Source organism: Camelina sativa, chromosome 11, assembly GCF_030686135.1.
Source record: "Camelina sativa cultivar CO46 ecotype springtype chromosome 11, ASM3068613v1".
NCBI lineage: Eukaryota > Viridiplantae > Streptophyta > Magnoliopsida > Brassicales > Brassicaceae > Camelina > Camelina sativa.
The window spans coordinates 24,968,841-24,990,851 of record NC_141890.1 but is presented as its reverse complement, the minus strand read 5'-3'; the positions used below and the strand labels follow the sequence as shown (position 1 = coordinate 24,990,851).

The following is a 22,011-nucleotide window of genomic DNA, read 5'->3' as shown; positions in this document are numbered from 1 at the left end:
TTTTATAGGATTATAAAATTGATTACATTTAAATATAAAGAAGACAAGAAGAGGCTATGGTGACCAAAAGGAAACAGTAAACACACATAGATTAGGTATTATATTGCCTTAGAAGAGTCTATTTAAAACATAAATATAACTCGCAAAGATGCATTAAAATTAAAGAAACGTTTCAGCCAAGACGCTTTGATGTCGCTGCTCCTTCGTACGTCTTGCTTGATTTGCACTGAACTTGGAACATAAGAGCACACAAGTGGGTAACAAAATTTTTGTGTAGATACTCCAAGATACACTTGTTTAAAGTATCCATAATTTCCAACAACATAAGCTAGGTTGCGTGTAGGGTTCGATGCATTTTTACCAAGAACTACAACGATATTCTTCTTCTCGTCAATCAAGAAACTCCTAGCCCAATGTAAATACTGAGGACCAGTGAGTGATGGCAGATTAACCGCTAAGAACAACTTGTTCCACAACGCTTCTCCAGGGTCAATCTTATTCGTAACCCGTATCTCCATCCTCAATGTATCCTTGCCCTTAAATAACACGGCAAGCTGTTCTTCTCTAACACTAGAGAGAGTCACAGTATCCTGATCACAATAAGAGTCAAAGGGCAGACGAAGACGCTGTCCAAATCTCTCAGTTGTAAAATCAAAACAGATCAAGAAACTAGGGAGATCTGTTCTTAGTCTTCCTTCTTCTGCTATACACATCTCTCTAGCAAACCAATAAGTATTTCCCTTGAGAGACACGCCGAGTTGAAAATACGGGATTTTCCAATCCAGCGCCAAATGAAAAACCTTCCAAGAACCAGAGTTAAAATTGTAGATATCAAACTCATTAAATATAGACAAGCGTTTATCATAACGTCTCAAGATTTTGTAGTTACGAAACGAGTCGTTCTTCTCGTATCCAAGAGCGTACCTGTCAAATAACTTGGGATCCGCTCTGAGTTTGATCGACCTGAATTGCCCACAATAAGGATTCCCAACCACCAGAGTAAATCTTATGTCATGCTCATGGGTGATGCATAGCAATAAACCGTCGCAGTGAAAGACACTAGAAATAATATCAACTCCATGATCCGCATCATCGTTTAGGCGAACGAGTTTAGCTTTATGAATTATACATGATTTAACGTTGTCGTCGTCTTTGTGAATTCCATGGAGATTAACACTCATTAAATAAACCTTGTAATCCATCATCATGACCACCAGGAGCTCATTATCCTTAATTGCTAACGTTTTGAGCTTCTTCGTAAAGCTCTGATCGTAGGATAAAGTGTTCCAGTTTTTGCAAGTAGACCTAACTGCTTTGGTGGACTGTACCGGAACCCTAGAGAGTATCCCCTCCAACAAATCCCTTGGAAGATCGGACATAGCCATCGTTGCAGTTGTCTGTTTCTGGTCCGCCAAGTTAGGTCAAGCTACCTTTTTCTCCGATTTCTTCTGGCTATGTTATCTTAACACCAATTGAAGATAAACCCATTGGGTAATCGTAGGCTTCTAATCTAGGAAAATAAAACCCCAAAAAAAGAAAGTCTTCTTTTATGTCAAAACGTAATATTAATTCAATCAAACTTTAAATCCAAAATAGTTGTTCGGAGTACTATTTAGTATTTACAATTGACATAGTTAACCAAAGAAAAAAGAGTTTTGAAGTTATAATTGAAAGAAGTTGGTTTTGGTGCAATTTGTTCTTAAGGAATTCAAAAGAAAGAGTAGTGTTTTGATGAAATAGGCCGTCGTAATGGACTTTCAAAGCAGCTACATTTTACCACAAAAAAAAATATATATATAGTGGACTTTTCAAACTGTCGGTCACATGCCAAAAAGGTGGCTCATTGTGTGCTCCACTTGTACATGCATTTCTTAATAAATAATCAATTAAGGTCCTTTAATCAAGTCAAATTTGTAGTATTTCTGATAACATTTATTACGAAAATGATGGTATAGATGATAATAATTTTTTAAAATGTTCATGTTATGAAACCAAAGTAAGATATATGTCCGATTTGCAACACTCAAGCTTCTTGTCATCTAAATTCTAATGATGCTTTATTTCAATTTCAGTCAAACTATGCAGCAAGATCTACCCATGCTTCCATGAGTCGTTAAAAAGTTCCTTAATAAACAAGTTGGTGGAAGTATTGTCAAAAAAAAAAAAAGGAAAATGGTTGGTGGAAGTATATATTTTGTGAATATATAAATGGAGGGTGAAGAAGAAAGATAGATTTGCGAATTAATAGAGAAAGCATGGATCAGAAAAATTCACAAGTCTCAACTATTCTATTTGCTTTGCTTCTCCTCTCTTCTCTATTTCTCAGCCAACCGCAAGCTTTCTCTGTTGAATCATTAACATTACACCGCAAAATCAGTGAGTAATTTTGTTCTACAAACGTTGGGATTTTGTAAATAATAATCAATTTTCTTAAACTTTTTGGATAGTTCTAATATAATGTTAGTACGAGAGTGCGACTCTTCTAATTAGTGATGTGTTTTTGAAATGCAGTAGAGGGGAAAGATGGGTTGAAACAGATTGGATTCCAAAAAAAGGTTCAAACGAAGCCGAGCAGTTCGAGAAGAGGACCATCGAAGGGTCATCCTCCGGGCTCACCAAGACTATGACACACTTGCCTACTATATATGTGCATGCATACGCATGATTTGTAAGAGATTCAAACGTAGGTTATGATGTATCTTTATTTATGAGGGTTGTAATAAGTGAAAAGATATATGTATGTATTCAAATAGATTTTTTATAGAATATGTTTAAAGATTTGATATTATCTTTATTCATCAAAATATATTTTAAACTTTTATCTTTGTTATTCATCAAAATATATATATATATTTTAAAACTTTTTTTCCATCAACTTCGACTTGGAACTCCCTTATCCGTGGCTTCACGGTTCGATTCCGAAATGTTTGCGAGTGTTGACACTGTGTTCGACGAAATGCGTGTTAGAGACTTGGTTTCTTGGAACGCTATGATCTCTTGCTTTTCCCATGATGGTTTACCTCATCAGGGGTTGGGTATGTACAAGCGGATGGAAATCGAAGGTGTGTGCCCCGACGCTTACACGCTAGCTAGTTGCTTTGTTATCCTCTTGTGCTCACGTCAGTGCTGCTTTGAATATGGGAGTTATGCTACACAATATCTCCTGTGACATTCAACCCCATATTGTGGAGAGTTGCATATTCAGAACTTGTTGACTTACTTATGATCTACTCTCAAGTCTCAACGAATTTAATGTAAAGTAAATAATCTGAATTTATATACATGGAGTCGTTTTATTTTGTGAAAGAAGATCGTGAATCATCAATGAAGTTACGAAGTATCATCTGTGTCACTTTTACCAAAAAAAAAAAAGTATTTCTGAAACTAAAAGTGATAATTCACTATACCGGGAATTTAGAATTTTTTGTCGAAATCGAACCAAAACCAATATAATTCAAACCGAATACCAAATGAACCAAAGCCCGGGTGGATCCGGTTCAGCCAATTTGGTTCGTATTCCACACGTGTACATAAACCCTAAATGGTCCCTTCCTCTCTCGTGAGGGCTGTTCGATTTCATTCATTCTCGCTACCATAAACCTTAAAAATCCCCAATTTTTTTTGAAACTAAGAACGAAAGTGAAATCGTGAACTTCATCTTCTTCCTCTTCTCTTTTCAAACCAACCCCTTATTCCTGTATTGCACACTACTCAAAACTTGGAACGATGGAGAGTGTTGAAGAAGAAGAAGAAGAGGTGAGAAGGATTGTGACTGATGAAGAAAAGCTAGAAGCCAAAAATTTCAACATATTCGATCTCCCTGACGTACCTAAAGGACTTCCTCCGCATCTCGAACTCCAGCGAACTCGTGTTGTCTGCGAAGTTGGTGCTCCTTTACATGTAAGTTACAATTTGCTCTGTATTGGCTTTTGTCTCAATCCCTCTCTCATGTGGGGTTTGCTCTGTTTATTAAAAAATTCCAAATTTTTTTCTTGTGGGTTTGTCAATTTTGTCAGAAATTTGAAGTCTTGTGTTTGTGTGTTTTTGTTTGTAAGGCCACGGGTACCATTTACTCGGGTGCCTATATCTCTTCGGGAGTGGACAACAGTGTGAATCTAGAAAACTTCTCTGAGGATTTCAAAGTTGATGTGATTAGTCTCACAGAGACAGATATGGTATTCGATATGATTGGTATCCCTCAAGGAATCGCTAATGCTTTCAGAAGAATCCTCTTAGCTGAGGTCTGACTCACAACCTTTGATGAATCCTTTATTACTAGAATCTTTTATTAAAAGTGTGTTCATTTGTTTGGACAGCTTCCTTCAATGGCTATTGAAAAAGTGTTTGTAGTAAACAACACTTCTATTATTCAAGACGAAGTTCTTGCTCACAGGTTGGGTCTTATTCCAATCGTAGCTGATCCGAGGCTCTTTGAATATTTATCCGGTAAGGAAATATTTTTGTGGCATGTGATTCATCTTTGTAAGCTCATGATTCTTTGTGTCACAATCTTTGTTTTTTAATCTCTGTGTTATAGAAAACGATCAGCCAAATGAAAGGAACACCATTGTTTTCAAACTCCATGTGAAATGTCCAAAAGGTGACCCGCGTCGTAAAGGTAATATTTGTTCTTTGGTTAGCACAAGAAGAGGATTCATTGTCTTATTGTTAGCTTGATCTCTCATGAACGGTGTCATTTTTATTTTCTTGAAGTTTTAAGTAGCGAATTGAAATGGTTACCAAATGGGAGTGAGCTTCTCAAAGAATCAGCAGGAGGTTCAACCACAAATCCAAAAACTCATACTTCATTCAGCCGCAGCCAAGATTCCTTCCCTGAATTTGCAGATAATCCTATCATGCCGAGCTTTGAAGATATCTTGATAGCAAAACTCGGCCCTGGCCAGGTACTGTTTTATTTATTTATTATATTCCTCTTAATTGTTACACTTAGGAAGACTTCACTTGCGATGAGAGATGAAAGACTTGCGTCTCCTTCTATCTTTTTCTTGCAGGAGATTGAGCTTGAAGCTCATGCGGTTAAGGGCATTGGTAAAACACATGCAAAGTGGTCTCCAGTAGCAACGGCTTGGTATCGAATGTTTCCTGAGGTGAGAAGTTCACCACAATCTTTTGTGCTATCTCCTCTTTTCTTGACTCGTCCTAAGCTTCTTCCTAACGCTTTTATTTATAATATCTTAGGTGATTCTACTAAAGGAATTCGAGGGTAAACATGCTGAAGAACTCGTAAAAGTCTGCCCCAGGAAAGTTTTTGACATTGAAGAGATGGGCCAAGGTGAAGTAAAAGCCCTCCCTAGTTTCCTTCAAAGTCTTCTTACTTGCTTTTTCAGTAACAATAAGAGATTCTGGTGAAAAACCCGAGAACTTTGGCTTGCAAGTGTCTCTGCAATTTGATTTCATATTGACTTCCAAAAGTGGAAAAACAGGTAGAAAAAGGGCAACCGTAGCTCGGCCGCGTGACTGCTCCTTGTGTAGAGAATGCTTAAGAGAAGGAGACGAAACAATAGAAGGAGAAGCAAATTCAAAAGGTAAAGCAGAAGCAAAATCAGAAGGAAAAGCAGAAGCAAAATCAGAAGGAAAAGCAGAAGCAAAAGGAAAAAGAGATTGGGTGGACCAAGTGGCTCTGCGCCGTGTCAAGAACCATTTTATATGTAAGAACCGCTCAATTCAACTAGGCAATTCATGATGTGAAAGAAATTCTAATTGAGTTTTTAATTGTCATTGGCAGTTACGATCGAGTCTACCGGATCACAGCCTCCGGACGTGCTTTTCACAGAAGCAGTGAAGATATTGGAAGACAAATGTGAACGTGTAATCTCTGAACTCTCTTGAGAAGAGGTCCTATAGGTTTAACTCTACCGGTTTAGTTCAGTTTTGGGTTTTGTATCGAGAGTTTATACGAAGAACACTGACATTTAGTTCAGTTTGTGGGTTTTTGGTTCGACAATCGGTTCAAATTAGAATTCATGTGAACATTGAAGAGAAAGATGTATTTACACTTTCACTCTTAAGCACTGAACAGAGGGAGATTTATATGAATTAGTAATTTGAAATCTATAGCTGATGAAAAATATAATTATGTACGAGGATATATAAAAGATGAGAAATCTATAGACCAGTTTTTCAAGTTACAAGACAAAGATGGTAAATTAAAAAAGAAAGAAAATCGAACTATTTTGGTAAAATACTCTTGGGATATTCTGCCTAACTAATATATGTATATACAATTTACTAAACAAGCCATTCATATATTTTTGAGATTAGAGGACAAAAAAATATATATAATTTTTGAGATCTTTTGAGAATTTTTTTTGAGACTAAACAAAGTATTGTAAAGTAAAATAGCTCTCAAAGACGTCACATAAAATACAAAAAAATTTCATGCTTCCACCAAACAGCGGCGGGTGCGGAATAGGATTATTGGTTTATTTGATGTTGATAATGTCTGGGATGAATCGACCTCGGGTATGGAGAATATTGCTACAAAATATTTTGAATATTTTTTTAAGAGATCGGAGGTCACAGATTTCAGAGATGATTCAGGAGCTTTCCCCACTCATCACAGACAATATGAACCGGGATCTAACTAGGGACATCACTGAATCAGAAGTTCAGAAAGCCTTGTTTGCTATGCATCTGGAGAAAACCCCAGGGCCCGATGGAATGACGGCTTTATTTTTCCAACGTTTCTGGTCATCTTTAAAAGGGGATTTGGTGACTTTGGTTAAAGAGTTTTTCCGAACGGGCTGCTTTGACCCACGTTTAAATGAGACAAATATCTGTCTCATTCCTAAGGTTGATCGCCCGCAGCGGATGGCGGAATTTAGACCGATTAGTCTTTGTAATGTGAGTTATAAGATTATTTCTAAGATACTGTGTTTTAGGCTTAAACGTTTCTTGCCATCTTTGGTGTCAGAAACTCAGTCTGCTTTTGTTTCTGGTCGATTAATTACAGATAATATTCTTGTGGCTCAGGAGATGTTTCATGGGCTGAATACCAACCGACGATGTAATTCGGAGTTTCTGGCTTTCAAAACGGATATGAGTAAAGCATATGATCGTGTTGAATGGGCTTTTCTGGAAGCGGTTATGGTTAAGTTAGGTTTTGCTAGGAAATGGATTACATGGATTATGTGGTGTGTTTCTTCTGTGTCGTACCAAGTCCTTCTGAATGGACAGCCTCAGGGCTCTATCATTCCACAGAGGGGTTTACGCCAGGGAGATCCTCTGTCACCATATTTGTTTATACTTTGCACAAAGGTGTTAATTGTAAATATTAAAAAGACCGAACGGGAAAAGAAGTTGACGGGTATCACAATAGCTCGTGACTGCCCCACTATTTTGCATTTATTGTTTGCTGACGATAGTTTGTTTTTTTGCAAAACCGAGGCGACTGAATGTCGAATGGTAATGGATATAATAGATAATTATGGTAAAGCCTCGGGTCAAGAGGTTAATTTGGAGAAGTCTTCTATTATGTTTGGTAAGAAGATTCCATCTGACACAAGATCTCAGTTAAAATCCGTTATTGGGATTTCTAAAGAAGGTGGCATGGGCGCTTACTTGGGTATCCCTGAAAGTCTTCAGGGTTCGAAAACTAAGGTTTTTAGCTACGTTAATGATCGTCTGGATGATCGAGTAAATGGTTTGTCTGCTAAGTATTTATCGAAAGGGGGTAAGGAAGTTATGATTAAATCGGTCGCGCTAGCTCTTCCGACCCATGTTATGTCGTGTTATAAACTGCCGCAAGAGTTAACGTCTAAACTAACAAGCGCTATTTCAAAATTCTGGTGGAAGTATAACGACAAGGCATGTGGTATGCATTGGGTAGTTTGGGATAAATTGTGCAAAGATAAATGCGAAAGGGGGGCTGGGCTTCCGTGCTCTGGAACAATTTAATGACGCCATGCTGGCCAAACAGTATTGGCGGTTAATTCATTATCCGATGTCGTTAATGGCTCGAGTGATGCGAGGTAGATATTTTTGGAATAAACATCCTCTTTTGGCCAAAAAACCATATTCCCCGTCCTTTGCATGGCAGAGCAATTTTTTCAACTAAAGATTTGGTGGTACAAAGAGCACGTTGGGCAGTGGGCTCTGATTGTTCTATTTTGGTTTGGCGGGATCCATGGATATCGGATCTTCGGTCATGGCCAGCTAATGGTCGGGGGAGGTGGTTACATCCGAATTTGATGGTTAGTCATTTAATTAACCCAATTACAAAGGAATGGCATTTGCCTATTCTCGTAGAGCTTATGGATCCAGTGGATATTCAGCTTATTAGGAGTATGATGGTCAGTAAATTTTATAAACTGGATGGCTTAGTATGGCATTTTACTAAGTCGAGAAAGTATTCGGTCAAATCGGGTTATCGCTTTGCTAGGGATTTAATTAAGGAAATTGAATATGGGTCGTCGTGTTCGGCTTTACGGCAGATTGCCTCCGGTACTCTTCCAGTGTTAGAACGACTTCCTCATCGGGGTGTTCGATGCGACACTTTGTGTAAACGGTGTGCTTCTGAGATAGAGACTATAAATCACGCTCTTTTTGAGTATTCCCGTTTGTGCAGTATCTGGAAATTGTCTCCGGTTTCGTTAATTCCTGAGGGTTTTCCCTACGGTTCAATATACTCAAATTTAGATTTTATTTTTTGGCGGACGTCTTCTCAATCGGGGGTTTCAGACATAGCTTTTCGTCTCCCTTGGATTCTTTGGTCAATCTAGAAAGACAGGAATAAAAAAGTCTATCAGGGACTAGAGGCAGAGCCAATTGACATTATAAATCAGGCGATTAATGATAAATTACTATAGGAGGATGCCAAATCTTTCTCTGAGAGATTTTTGGACATCTCACCAATTTTGGAGGAACGGGCCCCCTACCTTGCTGTCAGGTTGATGGTTCCTGGAAAGGTTCTGATGCTTTTGAGGGGATGGGATGGTGGTTTTGTAATAGTGAGGATATAACACTACTTATGGGAGCACAAAGTCATAGACGCAGCCCGACCCCTTTACACGCGGAGTTACATGCTCTGAATTGGGCTGTGGAGTCCTTTCTAGCAGCTGGTGTCCACTGTCAAGCGTTCGAGACGGATAATGCAGAGTTAGTTGTGATGGTGTAGATGCTAGACTATTGGCCCGCTTTTTTGAACCTGCTGGATGATTTCTCTTTGCTCAGATCATCTTTTCCCTCCTTCACCCTTATTAGGGTCCCTCGTCTATCCAACGCTAGGGCGGATTGTCTTGCTCGTTCGTCGAGATCTTTACCTTCTGAAATTTCTTTTGTAAACTCTTATCCTCCTGTGTGGGCAACCAATCTTGGAGTCCTCTTCTAATTTAATTATATGTTTGGTTGAAAAAAAAAGACGACACATAAAATGTTTGTTATATGATTTATGTCATTAAAATGTTTATTGGCTAAGAAGCCGGCTGAAAAAGTATTTTCTCGACAAAAAATTTAGTTGCATGTGGTGTTAGGTGGTTGATAGGATCTGGATGTAATGTTTCAGTTTGGCAAGATCCATGGATTCCCGATAACCACCCCGTCCCGCGAATGGTAGGGATAGGTATTTACATCCAAATTTAATAGTTAATCACTTAATCAATCCGGCCACTATAGAGTGGCATCTGCATATTCTCCAGCAATATATGGATCCGAAAGATATTCAGATTATTTGGCGTATGATTATAATTAAGTCTTTTAAGCCATATCGTTTGGTATGTCATCATACAATATCCGAGAAGTATTCTTTAAAGTTAGGCTACGGGCTGGCACAAGACATGGGTAAAGAGGTAGATATTGGTCCAACTTGCTCAGTTTCAAGAGCTCATGCATGGAAACTTCACGTAGCGCCCAAAATTAAGAATTTTTTCTGGCAAATTGCTTCCGGTTCTCTCCCTGTGATGGATCGTTTAGCTCATTCTGCGGTGCAGACAATTAATCATGTTCTTTTCTGAGTGTCCTCGTTTGCATCAAGTTTGGGAGTTGTCTCAAGTTACGGTTCTACCATGGGGTTTTTCCTTTTGAATCGGTATATGCAAATTGGGATTTCATTTTTTGGAGGGGGGAAACTTTTTCCAGAGATCAGGATAACCATCTTCAGTTACCTTGGATATTATGGTAGCTTTGGAAAGATAGGAATAAAAAAGTATTTCAAGGTACATATTTAGAGCCAAACGATATTATTAATCAGGCTTTATGTAAAAAATCATTATGGGAGGAGGTGCAACTACAACCAGGAGGGTCCTCGGGTATCTCCGGTTTGTCGGAGTCCGTGGAATTTAGGGATAATCAGGGTCAGGTTTCTCGATGTCAGATTGATGGCTCCTAAAAAGTTTCATACATCAGTTCAGGTTTGGGCTGGTGTTGATGTAACGACAACGATCAGACTACATTGTTGGGAGCAAAATGTGTTCGTCGAAGCCCGTCTCCTCTGCATTCAGAGTTGCAAGCTCTACTTTGGGCCATGAAGAGTATTTGTGTTGGAGGAGTTATTTGTTAGAGCTTCGAGACGGATTGTGCAGTATTAGTTGCGATTCAATCCCCTGACGATTAGCCGGCTTTTTCTAATCTACTAGATGACTTCCACCTGCTCCGCTCGACCTTTCCTCTCTTCGCCTTGTCTAAAATATCACGTACGTCGAATCTGAAAGCGGATTGTCTCGCTAGGTCGTCCAGGTCATTATTCTCAAAAGTTACGTTTGCAAACATTTTTCCTCGTGTTTGGACTTCCAACTTTGGTTGACAAATATATATATATATATATATATATATGTATTGTTTTATTTAAAATAATAATTTGTAAGTACAGTATAGTTAAAGAAAAAGGTACCAAAGCTTTTGTTATTGATAACTCTATATTTATCATTTACGTAATAAATTTGTTAAATACTTTGTCATTCTAATTTTTTTGCATGTTTTGAAAACTTAGATATTTTAGATATTTAGTATAAATTAATATATGTCGTTGCACCTAAAAAAGAGTATAAATTAATATATGTAATCTTTGTTTGCTTTCTTTAAGATTACATATAATAATGTGTTAAGAAAACACCCAAAAAATATCTATATATAGATTTATATCAAGGTCGATTAACATCTATATATAGATTTAAAATCTATATATCAGTTCTTTTATAAAAAAAATTGTTAAAGGACTTTGGTCTTATTAAATATGAAATGTACTTTCCAGATCTGAAAGTAAAGCGATGCATACTACTTATTCAATAACTGAAACGAGTTTTCAAGATAACTTGTGCTATACATAATCTTAAGTAGATCACATGTCAACATTTCAGTCATAGTTGACGACCATGACATGATCAGCGCTTGAAGATCCAGCTTCAAAATTCATCATATCAACACCTTCCCACAGATCAAACAGGATTGTCAATGAATTATAACTCTACCTGCTATATCCATAAAACACCAAAGAGACATACTTGGGTTCACCCCTAAGGGTGATGTAATGAACCGTATCATGAAGTACGTACCGGACGAGGAGATGTCTCGGAAAGACAAAGAAAAGAAAAGATTCGAGAATGACCTAAGTAACTTGTGTCTAAAGTTACCAAGTCATGAAAGGGTCTAGAGCCGAAGAACGGACGGGAACCGTTGGGACATCCGGACCAATGGATGATGAATGATCAAGGAAAATGGTGAGAGGACCAAAGGAAGGAAAAAGGAAAATAATGGCCATGGAAAAATGGTACAAAGGACGTAAAACGTACCATGGGAACGGAATGGTCATGTACCGACCAAACGGTCAATGTACGACGGACGATGGTTGGATCGGACGTACGGGACGGAGGTCCGAAGATGGAAAAGACAACCGAGTGTCACGGACGAAGAGGTCCAGAGATGGCCACAAAATTTTGGTGTCACGGTCAAGGGGACCGGGGACTGTCGAGGAAATGGACTTGCGGACGAAGGATGGTTCTGCGGACGAGTACAGACGTACATGGGACGCAAGAGAGACGCCATGTGTCACGCGATTAAGTCACTTCCACCAGCGAGTGAGATGCACGCGCGAGTGGAGGAGAGTACATGCAATTTTTATAACACTTGTCAAATAGAAATTACCACTTGCCTAAGCCAAGAGTCGACCAAAGGGGCTATAAATATCTCCCCTTGGCTTCTCATTTCGACCAAAACCTCTCTAGACAGTTAAACTCTGCCCAAATTTTCTCTCAACTCTCTTAAAGAAGAAAGCTTGTGATTTCGAGAGAAGAGGAAGAAGAGGAGAAGATCTCGGCGAAGAGAGGAGCTAAAGATCAAGGAAGTGCTGTCAGATTGGCGTAGTGTGGTGAAGTTCCAATCGGCCAAAAGTCTCCAAAGCTAAGGTGAGTTGTGGATTTTGGGGATTAGGAGGTGTGTGAGCTCTCTAACTCCTGCATCGGCCCTTGTGTGTTGCATTAGTATCTTGTTGCATGTAGATCTGTAGATTGCATGTAGACAAGAAAGATTTTAAGGGATTTTTAAAGCATTCTGTGGGGAGAATGGCTTTCCCTTAGACTAGATGCAAGTGTGAAATGCCTTGCATGCTAGATCTAAAGGTTTAAAGTGTTTTGGGGTGAAAGAATATTTTTAGAAATCTCATGCAAGTGTGAAATGTCTTGCATGATGGATTTTGGGAATTTTAAGATTTTTCCAAGGGTGGAAAATAATTTTAAAAATCTCATGCAAGTGTGAAATGCCTTGCATGATGGATTTTGGGGATTTTAAAATTTTTCCAAGGGTGGAAAATAATTTTCAAAATCTCATGCAAGTGTGAAATGCCTTGCATGATGGATTTTGGGGATTTTAAGATTTTTCCAAGGGTGGAAAATAATTTTAAAAATCACATGCAAGTGTGAAATGCCTTGCATGTTCGATTTTGGGTTTTTTTCGATCATGGGGATCGATGGAAAAATTAGTAAGATTTTTCTTACTTAAAATTTGGTGAATTGGGGGTGTGTCATGCATGTTAAATTTTATTTAATTTTGCATGAATTTTTGGGAGAGGTTCAACTCCTAGACTTGATGGGAGATCGGTCTAGTTGAGGGGATGCTATTTTTGGTGAGTCCATACGAGAATCTCCTGTGTGGAAAGAGCCGTATGAGGACCCAAAAATATATGAAGATAAAGTTTAACCTCTAAAATGGGAAAGGTGGTTGTTGGTGAGGCCACGCGAGAATCTTCGGGGAGGAAAGAGCCGCATGTGTACCCAAACCAAAGAGAAATAACCTCATGGTGTTGATGGGAGATCAAACCATTAGAGTGTTATTTTTTTAGCCATGCGAGAATCTCCGGAAAGAAAAGAGCCGCATGCATGTGAAAAATATGAGAGTTAAGATGCATGCAAAATTTGATGTTTAAATTGAGGTTAAAACTTTGGGGTTGGGAGAATATAGGATGCATGCATGTTTATTGTTTCTTAAGTTGCTTGATTGTTTTCTTGCGGCTTAGGCCTTGTGTGTGGTGATTGTTTGTTGCTTGCGTGTGACGCTTGCATGTTTGTGTGTGGTATGGTTGTGCTTAATTTTTGGAGTCTTGAGTCCTAGAGTTAAGTGTTGTCCTAGCTAGATCGCGGGTTAAATGTCTCGGCTCTTAGCTAGATGATTGATCTCTATTCCTGACGTGTGTGGAAGTCCGGTGAGCTAATCCAGAGAGATCTCATGGCAGGACGGATTCGGGTCTAGCTAGCTACTAGCCTGAACCGCATGACGATGTGGCAATGTGTCCCCGGTTGTTCACCTGGGATTGGTGACAACGCGGAGGATTTTTGGGGTGTGTCCGGTTGGTTGCCTTTGTGGTATCAACGCGGAAGAGTGTTGGGACGGAACAGAGGATCGATGGGCCCTAGGTTGTGGAGTTGTTTATCATAGGACGTGTGTTCCTAGGTTGTGATGGTGAATCCCCAGGTTGATTGTGATATCCCTGGGAGAGATCTGGTTGTGTTAGTCATGGTGTGGATACCTGACTTGGGTGTCAAGTGTAGTCAAGTGGTCTTGATACACTGATAGCCTTTTTCCACCTTGGCAGTGATTGAGGGTGAAGTGGCGTGGAGGCCAAGATAGAGTTAAGGTCTAAACGAGTCGGGTCTTGTTTGTCCTTGCATGCTTGTGTGTGTGTTGTTTGCTTGCTAAGCTTTCGCATTGCGTGCTTTGATTGTGGGGTAGTTGTGGGGTAGTTGGATGTGTTGAGATAGCATGTTTTAGGGGGATAACATGTTAAAGGGTTGCCCAACTTACTGAGTGATCTTAGATTGTTCACCCCTCTCCACAATTGTTTTTTTTGTAGGGAAAGTTTTTAAGGGGGTAGTACCGAGTTTAATGGATCGGATAGGATGTTTTCGTGCTGTGTTGCAAAGTCCTTGCTCCAACGCTTTTGTTTTGTGTTGTTATTGATTTTGTAAACTTTATTCTATATATAATAAATTGATTATTTTCATACATAATTCGGACAAGTGGAGCTGGTACGGATTAGTCCGGGCCAGCATAACGCCGCGTATGTACCGAGGGTTGCAAAACCTAAGAAATGTACGTAGCAGATAGATAGCTGCCGGTGAACTGGCCGAGGAACCTAATTCGTTGGTGGAACCTTGGCTGGATTGCTAGCAGTTGTCTGAGTGTGATGACCTTCAGGACAGCCCACGGTTAGTCCGGCCGTGTGGATGGAATGAGGGCATTACAGGTGAACCTCTTCATTCACCCCCTTACAAAATAAGGAAATAAAATCTGTATACATTATTATAAAATTAGAAACTTAAACCGCTGTTTTATAAACCCAAACCGATATATAATTTTGTTCTAATTGTAAAATCTAAACCTTAACCATCTCATTTGTAAACCCAAACCGACATATAATTTCGTTCTAATTGTATGTAAAATCTAAAGCCTAACCATCTCATTTGTAAACAATAATCAACATATAATTTCGTTCTAATTGTAAAATCTAAACCCTAATCATCTCATTTGTAAACCCAAACTGACAAATAATTTCGTTCTAATTGTAAAATCTGAACCCTAACCATCTCATTTGTAAACCCAAACCGACATATATTTTTGTTCTAATTATGAAATCTAAACCCTAACCACCTTATTTCTAAACCAAAACCGACATATAATTTCGTTTTAATTATAAAATCTAAACACTTCTCATATATAAACCCAAACCGATATACAAACTCGTTTATTTGTAAAATGTAAACCAAGCCATATTTTAACTTTCTTTAAATAAAAGTATACAAAATTTGTTTCCTTAATTTGTTTTGCTTTTTAGTTTAATTTTGATTTATTTTTTAAATAAAATATTAGATAGAACATTTTGATTTGTTGAGAGGGGGGGGGTGAATACAAAGGTTCACCCCTAGGGGTGAACCTAAGTATTTTTCAACACGAAATATGTAAAATCAACCATTTTATCACACTAATAAAAAAAAGTATGAAGAAGAGAAAAGAAATGGACAATTCTTGGGTTCACCCCTAGGGGTGAACCTCTCTTATTCACCCGCTCTTGATTAAGGAAACAAATTACTAATTAAAGAAACAAAATATGTTTATAATTCAATTTTAATTATAAACATTATATTATAGTTTTTAATTATAACATCTAAATCCAAATTGCATTTTTATAAACCTAAACCGAGATATATATTTTTTAATTGTGTAATTTAAACCCTAACCACTCTTTTATAAATCCAAATTGATATACAATTTTGTTTAATTGTAAAATCTAAAACCTAACCACTCTTTTATAAACCCAAACCGACATTTAATTTTCTTTAATTATAAAATCTAAACCCTAACCACTATTTTATAAACCCAAACCGACATATAAACTTTTTTGATTGTAAAATCTAAACCCTAACCACTCTTTTGTAAACCCAAACCGACATATAATTTTGTTTAATTATAAAGTCTAAACCCTAAATACTAACCACCCTTTTGTAAACCCAAACCGACATATAATTTTGTTTAATTATAAAATCTAAACCCTAACAACTATTTTGTAAACCCAAACCGACTTATAATTTCATTTAATTGTAAAATCTAAACCAAATCACTATTTTGTAAACCTAAACTGACATATAATTTTGGTTAATTATAAAAACTATACTCTAATCATTCCTTTATAAACCAAACCGACATAATTTCCTTATTAAAAAATCAACATAATTTGTTTCCTAAATTTGTTTTGTCTTTTTTATTTTAATTTTGATTTATTTTATAAATATAATATGACATGGTGTTTTGTTGTATTTTGATTGGTTAATTAATATGGGTGAATAAAAAAGGTTCACCCCTAGGGGTGAATCCAAGAATTTGAAATCACCTCATCTTCGGTTTTAAGGTCAAGTTTGTTTGCAACATATTTTTGAGATATGAAATTTGCATGTAACTATTCTTGTGAGTATGAATAAGAATGTTGTGGTGGGTAAAAAAACCCGGCCCGACCCGAACCTGAAAAAAACCCGCCCAAGAAAAACTGGAATACAAAAAATCCGAACGGGTTCTAAGTCCTGTGGATAAACCCGAACGGGTTTTAAAACTTGTGGGTAAACCTGCGGGTACCCTAAATTTCTTTGTCTTATGTTATATGTATTTTGCATGTATTTTGCATTTTACACTACGCATTTTTGTGTCTTTAATTTTTTCATATCAAAAACAAATATGATTTATATTATGTATTTTTGTATATTTTATTATATGTATTTGACCATATTCTTTGATTATATTAAGAAAAAAGAATGTGGTTCTACAAAAAGCCATCAAAACATAGATTGAGTATCAAAAATCAAAAGCATAGACAAGTATCAAAACCAAAAACAAAGTCACAAAAACAACAACAATTTTTTTTTCATTCTTCCTCCTCTGGTTCTTCTTAAACCTGATCAGAATCTAAACAACAAAACAATGGAATTTATGTTATAATGTCATAAATAATTTTTCACAATGTCTATTCTTAAGTAAAAATCTTAATTTTTTTTTTACCTTGGTCTCATACTTCTGAGCTACTCGCCACATATATAGTACCTTCAACTTCATCATCAAAGTTTTCTTCAATATCACCTATAATTAGAAAAATTTAAATCAACATAGCAAGGGAATCTAGAGGTTCATTGTCTAAGTATAACTCTACGTGCAATATCCATAAAACACCAAATATGTAAAATCAACCATTTTATCAAACCAATAAAAAAAGTAGGAAGAAGAGAAAAGAAATCACCTCATCTTCGGTTTTAAGGTCAAGTTTGTTTGCAACATATTTTTTGAGATATGAAATTTGCATGTAACTATTCCTGTGAGTATGAACATGTAAAAAATCGTAAATTTTTTTTATCATTATGAAAGTACCATAATAATTACTAATTGAAAAGATGTGAAAAAGCAAACGTACTTAACCCTCAGTAGGCGATATTTGTTGCAATGTGAAGCCTGAAGGAGGCCTTGGCTTGAGATGTTTAGCAGAGGCAAACAATGTGAGCTGCTTGAAGCTGGTTTGGCGTATTGTATCGCATAGTGATACACTCTGGGTAAGATGGGTTGAGGTAAATCTGCTTAAGAATGCACCCCTCTGGTCAATGAAAAAGAATACACATCAGGGCTCCTGGATCTGGCATACTGTTCAAATACAAGGAGGTGGCTAAAGATTTTTGCAAAGCTGAGGTGGGGAATGGAGAACGTACATCGTTCTGGTATATCCGTGGTCAAAATTGGGTATTCTTGCTGACCATTTAGGAGATAGAGGAGTAATTGTAATCGGCATTGAGTGTAGTAGCTCAGTTGCGGATGCGTGGGGTGGGCTGGTCGACGTCGTGGTCGCCACCGCTCTGACCAACTAGTTCAGATTGAAGATGCTTTGAGTTTGCAGTTGCAGAGCAGAAGTAACAAGGAGGATGGTGTAGTTTGGCAAGGGAAGGTGACGTTCTCAGGCCGCGGGTTTCAACTAAAGACACTTGGAATCACGTTCGAACCACATCAAACACACACACGAAGATTAATGGTAATATATATCTTCTGATTTTACTGACTACTGTATTCTCCGAAGAGATTTAATGTCCTAATTACACACACGGATAAGTCTCATTGTTACATACATATTTTGCTCTTCTTTGGTCAACTTTGCTTTCGTTCTCTTTAAGCATTAATACTTGTAAATTAGGGCCTAAATCTGTTTAAGCTAATGACGCCCAAAGATCAAGTTGTTCCGGTACGGTTTACCGAAATTTAACCGGTGGTTTTAGTGAACCGGATAAAATAAAACCCTACATTTCGTTTGTTTGCTGTCTTCCTCGGATGTTTCGGCTTCTCCGACGCCTTTGCATATCTTGCCGAGTCTTTTCTTCATATCTCTGCTTGTAGAGCCGAAGAAGCCAGCGATATGAATCCTAACTCTCATTCACTGAAACCCCTAAAAAATTAGGTCTTGGATTAAGCTTTTGTAACAAGGTAGGTTTCGAGGTTTTTTTTCTTTTGGGTTACGTTCCTTAGTCTATAAGACTCCTATTTGCGTAGTGAGCTCTAAGTTTCCCTCTATGAATGTTCATGTTGGAAATCCATAAGATTCCTATCTTACCAGTTTGACGTGTTTCTTTGCTTGGATTCTACATGAATCTAAACATCAAACCTTTCTCTGTTTTGTAATATTACTCTCTTCGTTTCGTGCAGAGAATATGGATCGCATAAGCAAACTACCAGACGATGTTGTTGGTCATATATTGTCCTTCCTTACCACAAAGGAGGCTGCTTTGACTTGTGTTCTCTCCAAGAGGTGGCGCAATCTGCTTGCATTTCTCCCTAATCTTGTCATTGATGACCGTAATTTTCTGCATCGGGAACGCTGTAAAGAGTTAAGGGAAGATATTCGACAGAGCTTCATGGATTTTGTTGATAGAGTATTGGCATTGCAGGGTAGTTCTCCCATTAAGAAAATTTCGCTCGATGTTTCGGGCGGTTTTGATATAGCTCGTGTTAATCGTTGGATACAGAATGTGATGGTGCGTAGTGTTTCAGAGATTAATCTATCAGTGACTAGGGATACGGAATCGAGAGATAACTATAATCTGTGTTCAAAAGTTTTCGAGAACAAGAAACTAATAAAGCTGGAATTACGTGGTGCAATGGACTTTTGTTCGGTTGATGGGAGGATTTTCTTACCGATGCTCAAAACTCTTGTTCTTGAGTCAGTTTGGATATCTGTTGATAAGTTTGAGATTCTTCTTCATGCTTTACCTTCGCTTGAGGAATTAGTTCTAGATTATATAGACTGGAAAGAAGAGGAGGAGGCCAATGTGTCTATATCAAGTGCAAGCCTCAAAACCCTAAAAATTGAGTCCAGCTGGGAGTTACGCTGATTATGTCGTGGACAATTATTCCGTAGCTAAAATGGTAAACTTGTTTTGAGGCTCGAATCAGCCTTTTGGTAAGTGCTGAAGAACAAATCATTCGAGCAAGAGCGCCAAACAATGATGGGTTAGACGATGATGTTCTCCAGCTTGCAAATGTGGGGAAGCTTATGAATGGCATTCAATATGTTCGGTATCTAGTTCTGTCTCCTGATACTCTTGAGGTCAGGTTTCTTCTTCTTTTCTCTATTTTTGTGATATTTTGATCCAGCTGGTCTCCATGAAATAAAAGAAAGAAAACCAGCACAATTTGTCATCTTCGTTCTAACTGTGGCTTTGTCTTTGTTGTCAGGTTCTGTCTCTATGCACTGAATTGATGCCAGTATTCAACAACCTCAAAAAGTTAGCTGTTAAGAGTGACAAGAAGCGAGCATGGCAAGCAATGCCAGTTCTTATAAGGAAGAGTCCTCATTTAGAAAATCTAGTCCTTGAGGTATAATTTAAACAACTCATTAGTTTGCCAAATATGTCCAAATATAGAGTTGCATGGCTTATTGTCTCTTTATGCTTTCAGGGTTTATTGCACCATGTCACAGATAAATGTGGGGATGCTTGTGACTGTATTCCACGAGAGGACAAAGGCCGTTCACTAACTTCTTGTCCAGTAAAAATGTTAGAGATTAAAGTGTTTCAAGGAACAGCCAAAGAGATTCACCTGATAAAACATTTCTTGGACTATTTTCCGTGTTTGAAGGAGATTAAAATCTATATTGAAGAAAATGGTCCTACACAGGTCAAAGTCCCCGAAGTGTGTGAAGTTATCACGGGGGAGATGATGGAACACTACAAAAAGTCATCAAGTTGCAATGTCCAGCTCCTAGTGAGTGGTAACTTGTATAAGAAGTGGACTCCATAATGAAGTCTCTAGAGAACAAAAGTTGCTGTTAGGTTTGCCAAAGTCCCTTTTGAATTTGATTTTGGCTTTGATTGACTTGAAAACTGTTTCACACCAAGTGATCGAAATCCGTAGTTTTTACAGTCATTTTGCCCTTAATTTGTTTGAGTTGTTCTTTGTTGGCGTCTTTACTCCAAACGACAAAATTTAATTAATAGTTTACTTTTAAGATTACTTGGAAGGATTATCCATTAGGGGAAGATTATCGGTGGGTTCTTATAAGTGGATTGTTAAACACTGTTTGATTTTTTTTATGAATTAATTGTGTATTGTTTTGAATATAAGAACCCATGATCTTTTAATTAAATTTTTTTTCTTCAATGGTAGTTCTAATTTTGGGTCTCTTATTTTTGAAAATATTGTTTTTTGAAAATTAAAAATTGTAAATAGAATAGAAGTGGTATAAATGTGTAAACATTTAAGATTTTATAAAAATAGAAAATATTACATTTAAGTAATTTTCAAACATACAAAACATAATAAAAACATTAATACATATTACAATAGAAGTGCAATTCATAAATGGAGAAAATGATAAATTTTAATACTGATTTGCTCCAAATTTTGCCCAAATATTCTCAACCAAATCATCTTCCAAGCGTTTATGTTTTTCTCGATCACGAACATCCATTCGAATCTTGAGCATAGTAGCAACACATGAATGCCTGCTTGTTGGAAGCGTGTAGTCAACTTCTGAAGCTCTATTTGACTCCGATTGTGCGAATTCAGTTTCATCAAACAGAGTGTACCCATCTCGTTCGTCCTCGACTATCATATTGTGCAGTATGATACACGCTCTCATTATTTTCCCAATTTTTACCTTATCCCAAATAAGAGCCGGGTTTTTGACTATGGCAAATCGAGCCTGCAAAACTCCAAAAGCACGTTTTACATCTTTACACACAGCTTCTTGTTGTCTCGCAAATAAAAAGACTTTTGGAGTTTGTGGAAGTGGAATAGATTAGATAAAAGTAGCCTATTTTGGATAAATACCATCCGTCAGATAGTAAGCCAATTTATACTCATGTCTGTTAACACTGTATTTAACTTTAGGAGCTCGACCATACAAAATATCACGACTGGAGATTGCTCAAGAATATTGATATCGTTTAATGTACCTGGTGGTCCAAAGAAAGCATGTCAGATCTAGAGATCATATGATGCCACCGCCTCTAAAACGATTGTGGGCTTTCCAGACCCGCGGGTGTATTAACCTTTCCATGCGGTGGAACAATTCTTCCACTCCCAATGCATACAATCGATGCTTCCTATCATGCCGGAAAATCCGCAAAACTCACCAATGTCAAGTAGTCGTTGAAGATCTGCTGGTGTGGGTCTTCTCAAGTACTCATCTCCAAATAAATTTATGACTGAATCTGTAAAATTGTCCAAGCATGATAGCGCCATGGTTGAAAGAAGGGAACTTCATTTGCGAGTTTATCCACAATATGAATGAATAATGGCTTGTTCATTCTAAAACGGCGATGAAAAATGTTGGGAGAGTAAGTAGAATCCTCACTGAAATAATCATTCCACAAGTGGTCATGACCGACTTCTCGATTTCTTTTAATGTAAACTCGCTTTTTTCTTGGTTTAGGTGGTTGTTGATGTTGGATTGGTGGAGTAAGAAAATTTTGCCATACTTGATTGGTGATTTGATCGCATATTTGATTAAAACATTCATCAAGTATGTTATCAACATCATTTTGGGAA

General features: G+C 37.5%; 2 protein-coding genes, 1 long non-coding RNA gene and 2 pseudogenes across 4 annotated transcripts; 3 read left to right on the top strand and 2 right to left on the bottom strand.

Annotated features, from left to right (window-relative positions):
- Nucleotides 1–70: 70 nt before the first annotated feature.
- On the bottom strand, nucleotides 71–1,701 carry LOC104724051 (F-box protein At5g36730-like). 2 transcript variants are annotated; one of them, XM_087471860.1, is made up of 2 exons: nucleotides 925–1,701; nucleotides 71–800 (listed from the first exon to the last, which is right to left on the bottom strand). In XM_087471860.1, the coding sequence occupies exons 1-2, from the start codon at nucleotides 1,383–1,385 to the stop codon at nucleotides 704–706; spliced, it is 558 nt and encodes a 185-aa protein (XP_087327986.1). In that variant the 5' UTR covers nucleotides 1,386–1,701; the 3' UTR covers nucleotides 71–703. The 2 variants fall into 2 exon arrangements, with proteins under 2 accessions (XP_087327986.1, XP_010440797.1); XM_010442495.3 differs by having other exon boundaries at nucleotides 71–1,577.
- Nucleotides 1,702–1,980: 279 nt separating this feature from the next.
- Nucleotides 1,981–2,817, top strand: LOC104724050 (uncharacterized). The gene is made up of 2 exons (XR_757497.3): nucleotides 1,981–2,376; nucleotides 2,512–2,817. It is a non-coding gene; the product is annotated as an uncharacterized LOC104724050 (long non-coding RNA).
- Nucleotides 2,818–3,557: 740 nt separating this feature from the next.
- On the top strand, nucleotides 3,558–6,073 carry LOC104724049 (uncharacterized). The gene is made up of 9 exons (XM_010442494.3): nucleotides 3,558–3,900; nucleotides 4,056–4,241; nucleotides 4,317–4,446; nucleotides 4,538–4,618; nucleotides 4,714–4,904; nucleotides 5,013–5,108; nucleotides 5,200–5,293; nucleotides 5,445–5,669; nucleotides 5,747–6,073. Exons 1-9 carry the CDS (start codon nucleotides 3,727–3,729, stop codon nucleotides 5,848–5,850), a joined length of 1,281 nt encoding a protein of 426 aa, XP_010440796.1. The 5' UTR covers nucleotides 3,558–3,726; the 3' UTR covers nucleotides 5,851–6,073.
- Nucleotides 6,074–18,671: 12,598 nt separating this feature from the next.
- LOC104728218 (putative F-box protein At5g38390) lies at nucleotides 18,672–20,361 on the top strand (annotated as a pseudogene).
- Nucleotides 20,362–20,705: 344 nt separating this feature from the next.
- LOC147934350 (uncharacterized) lies at nucleotides 20,706–21,650 on the bottom strand (annotated as a pseudogene).
- Nucleotides 21,651–22,011: the final 361 nt, after the last annotated feature.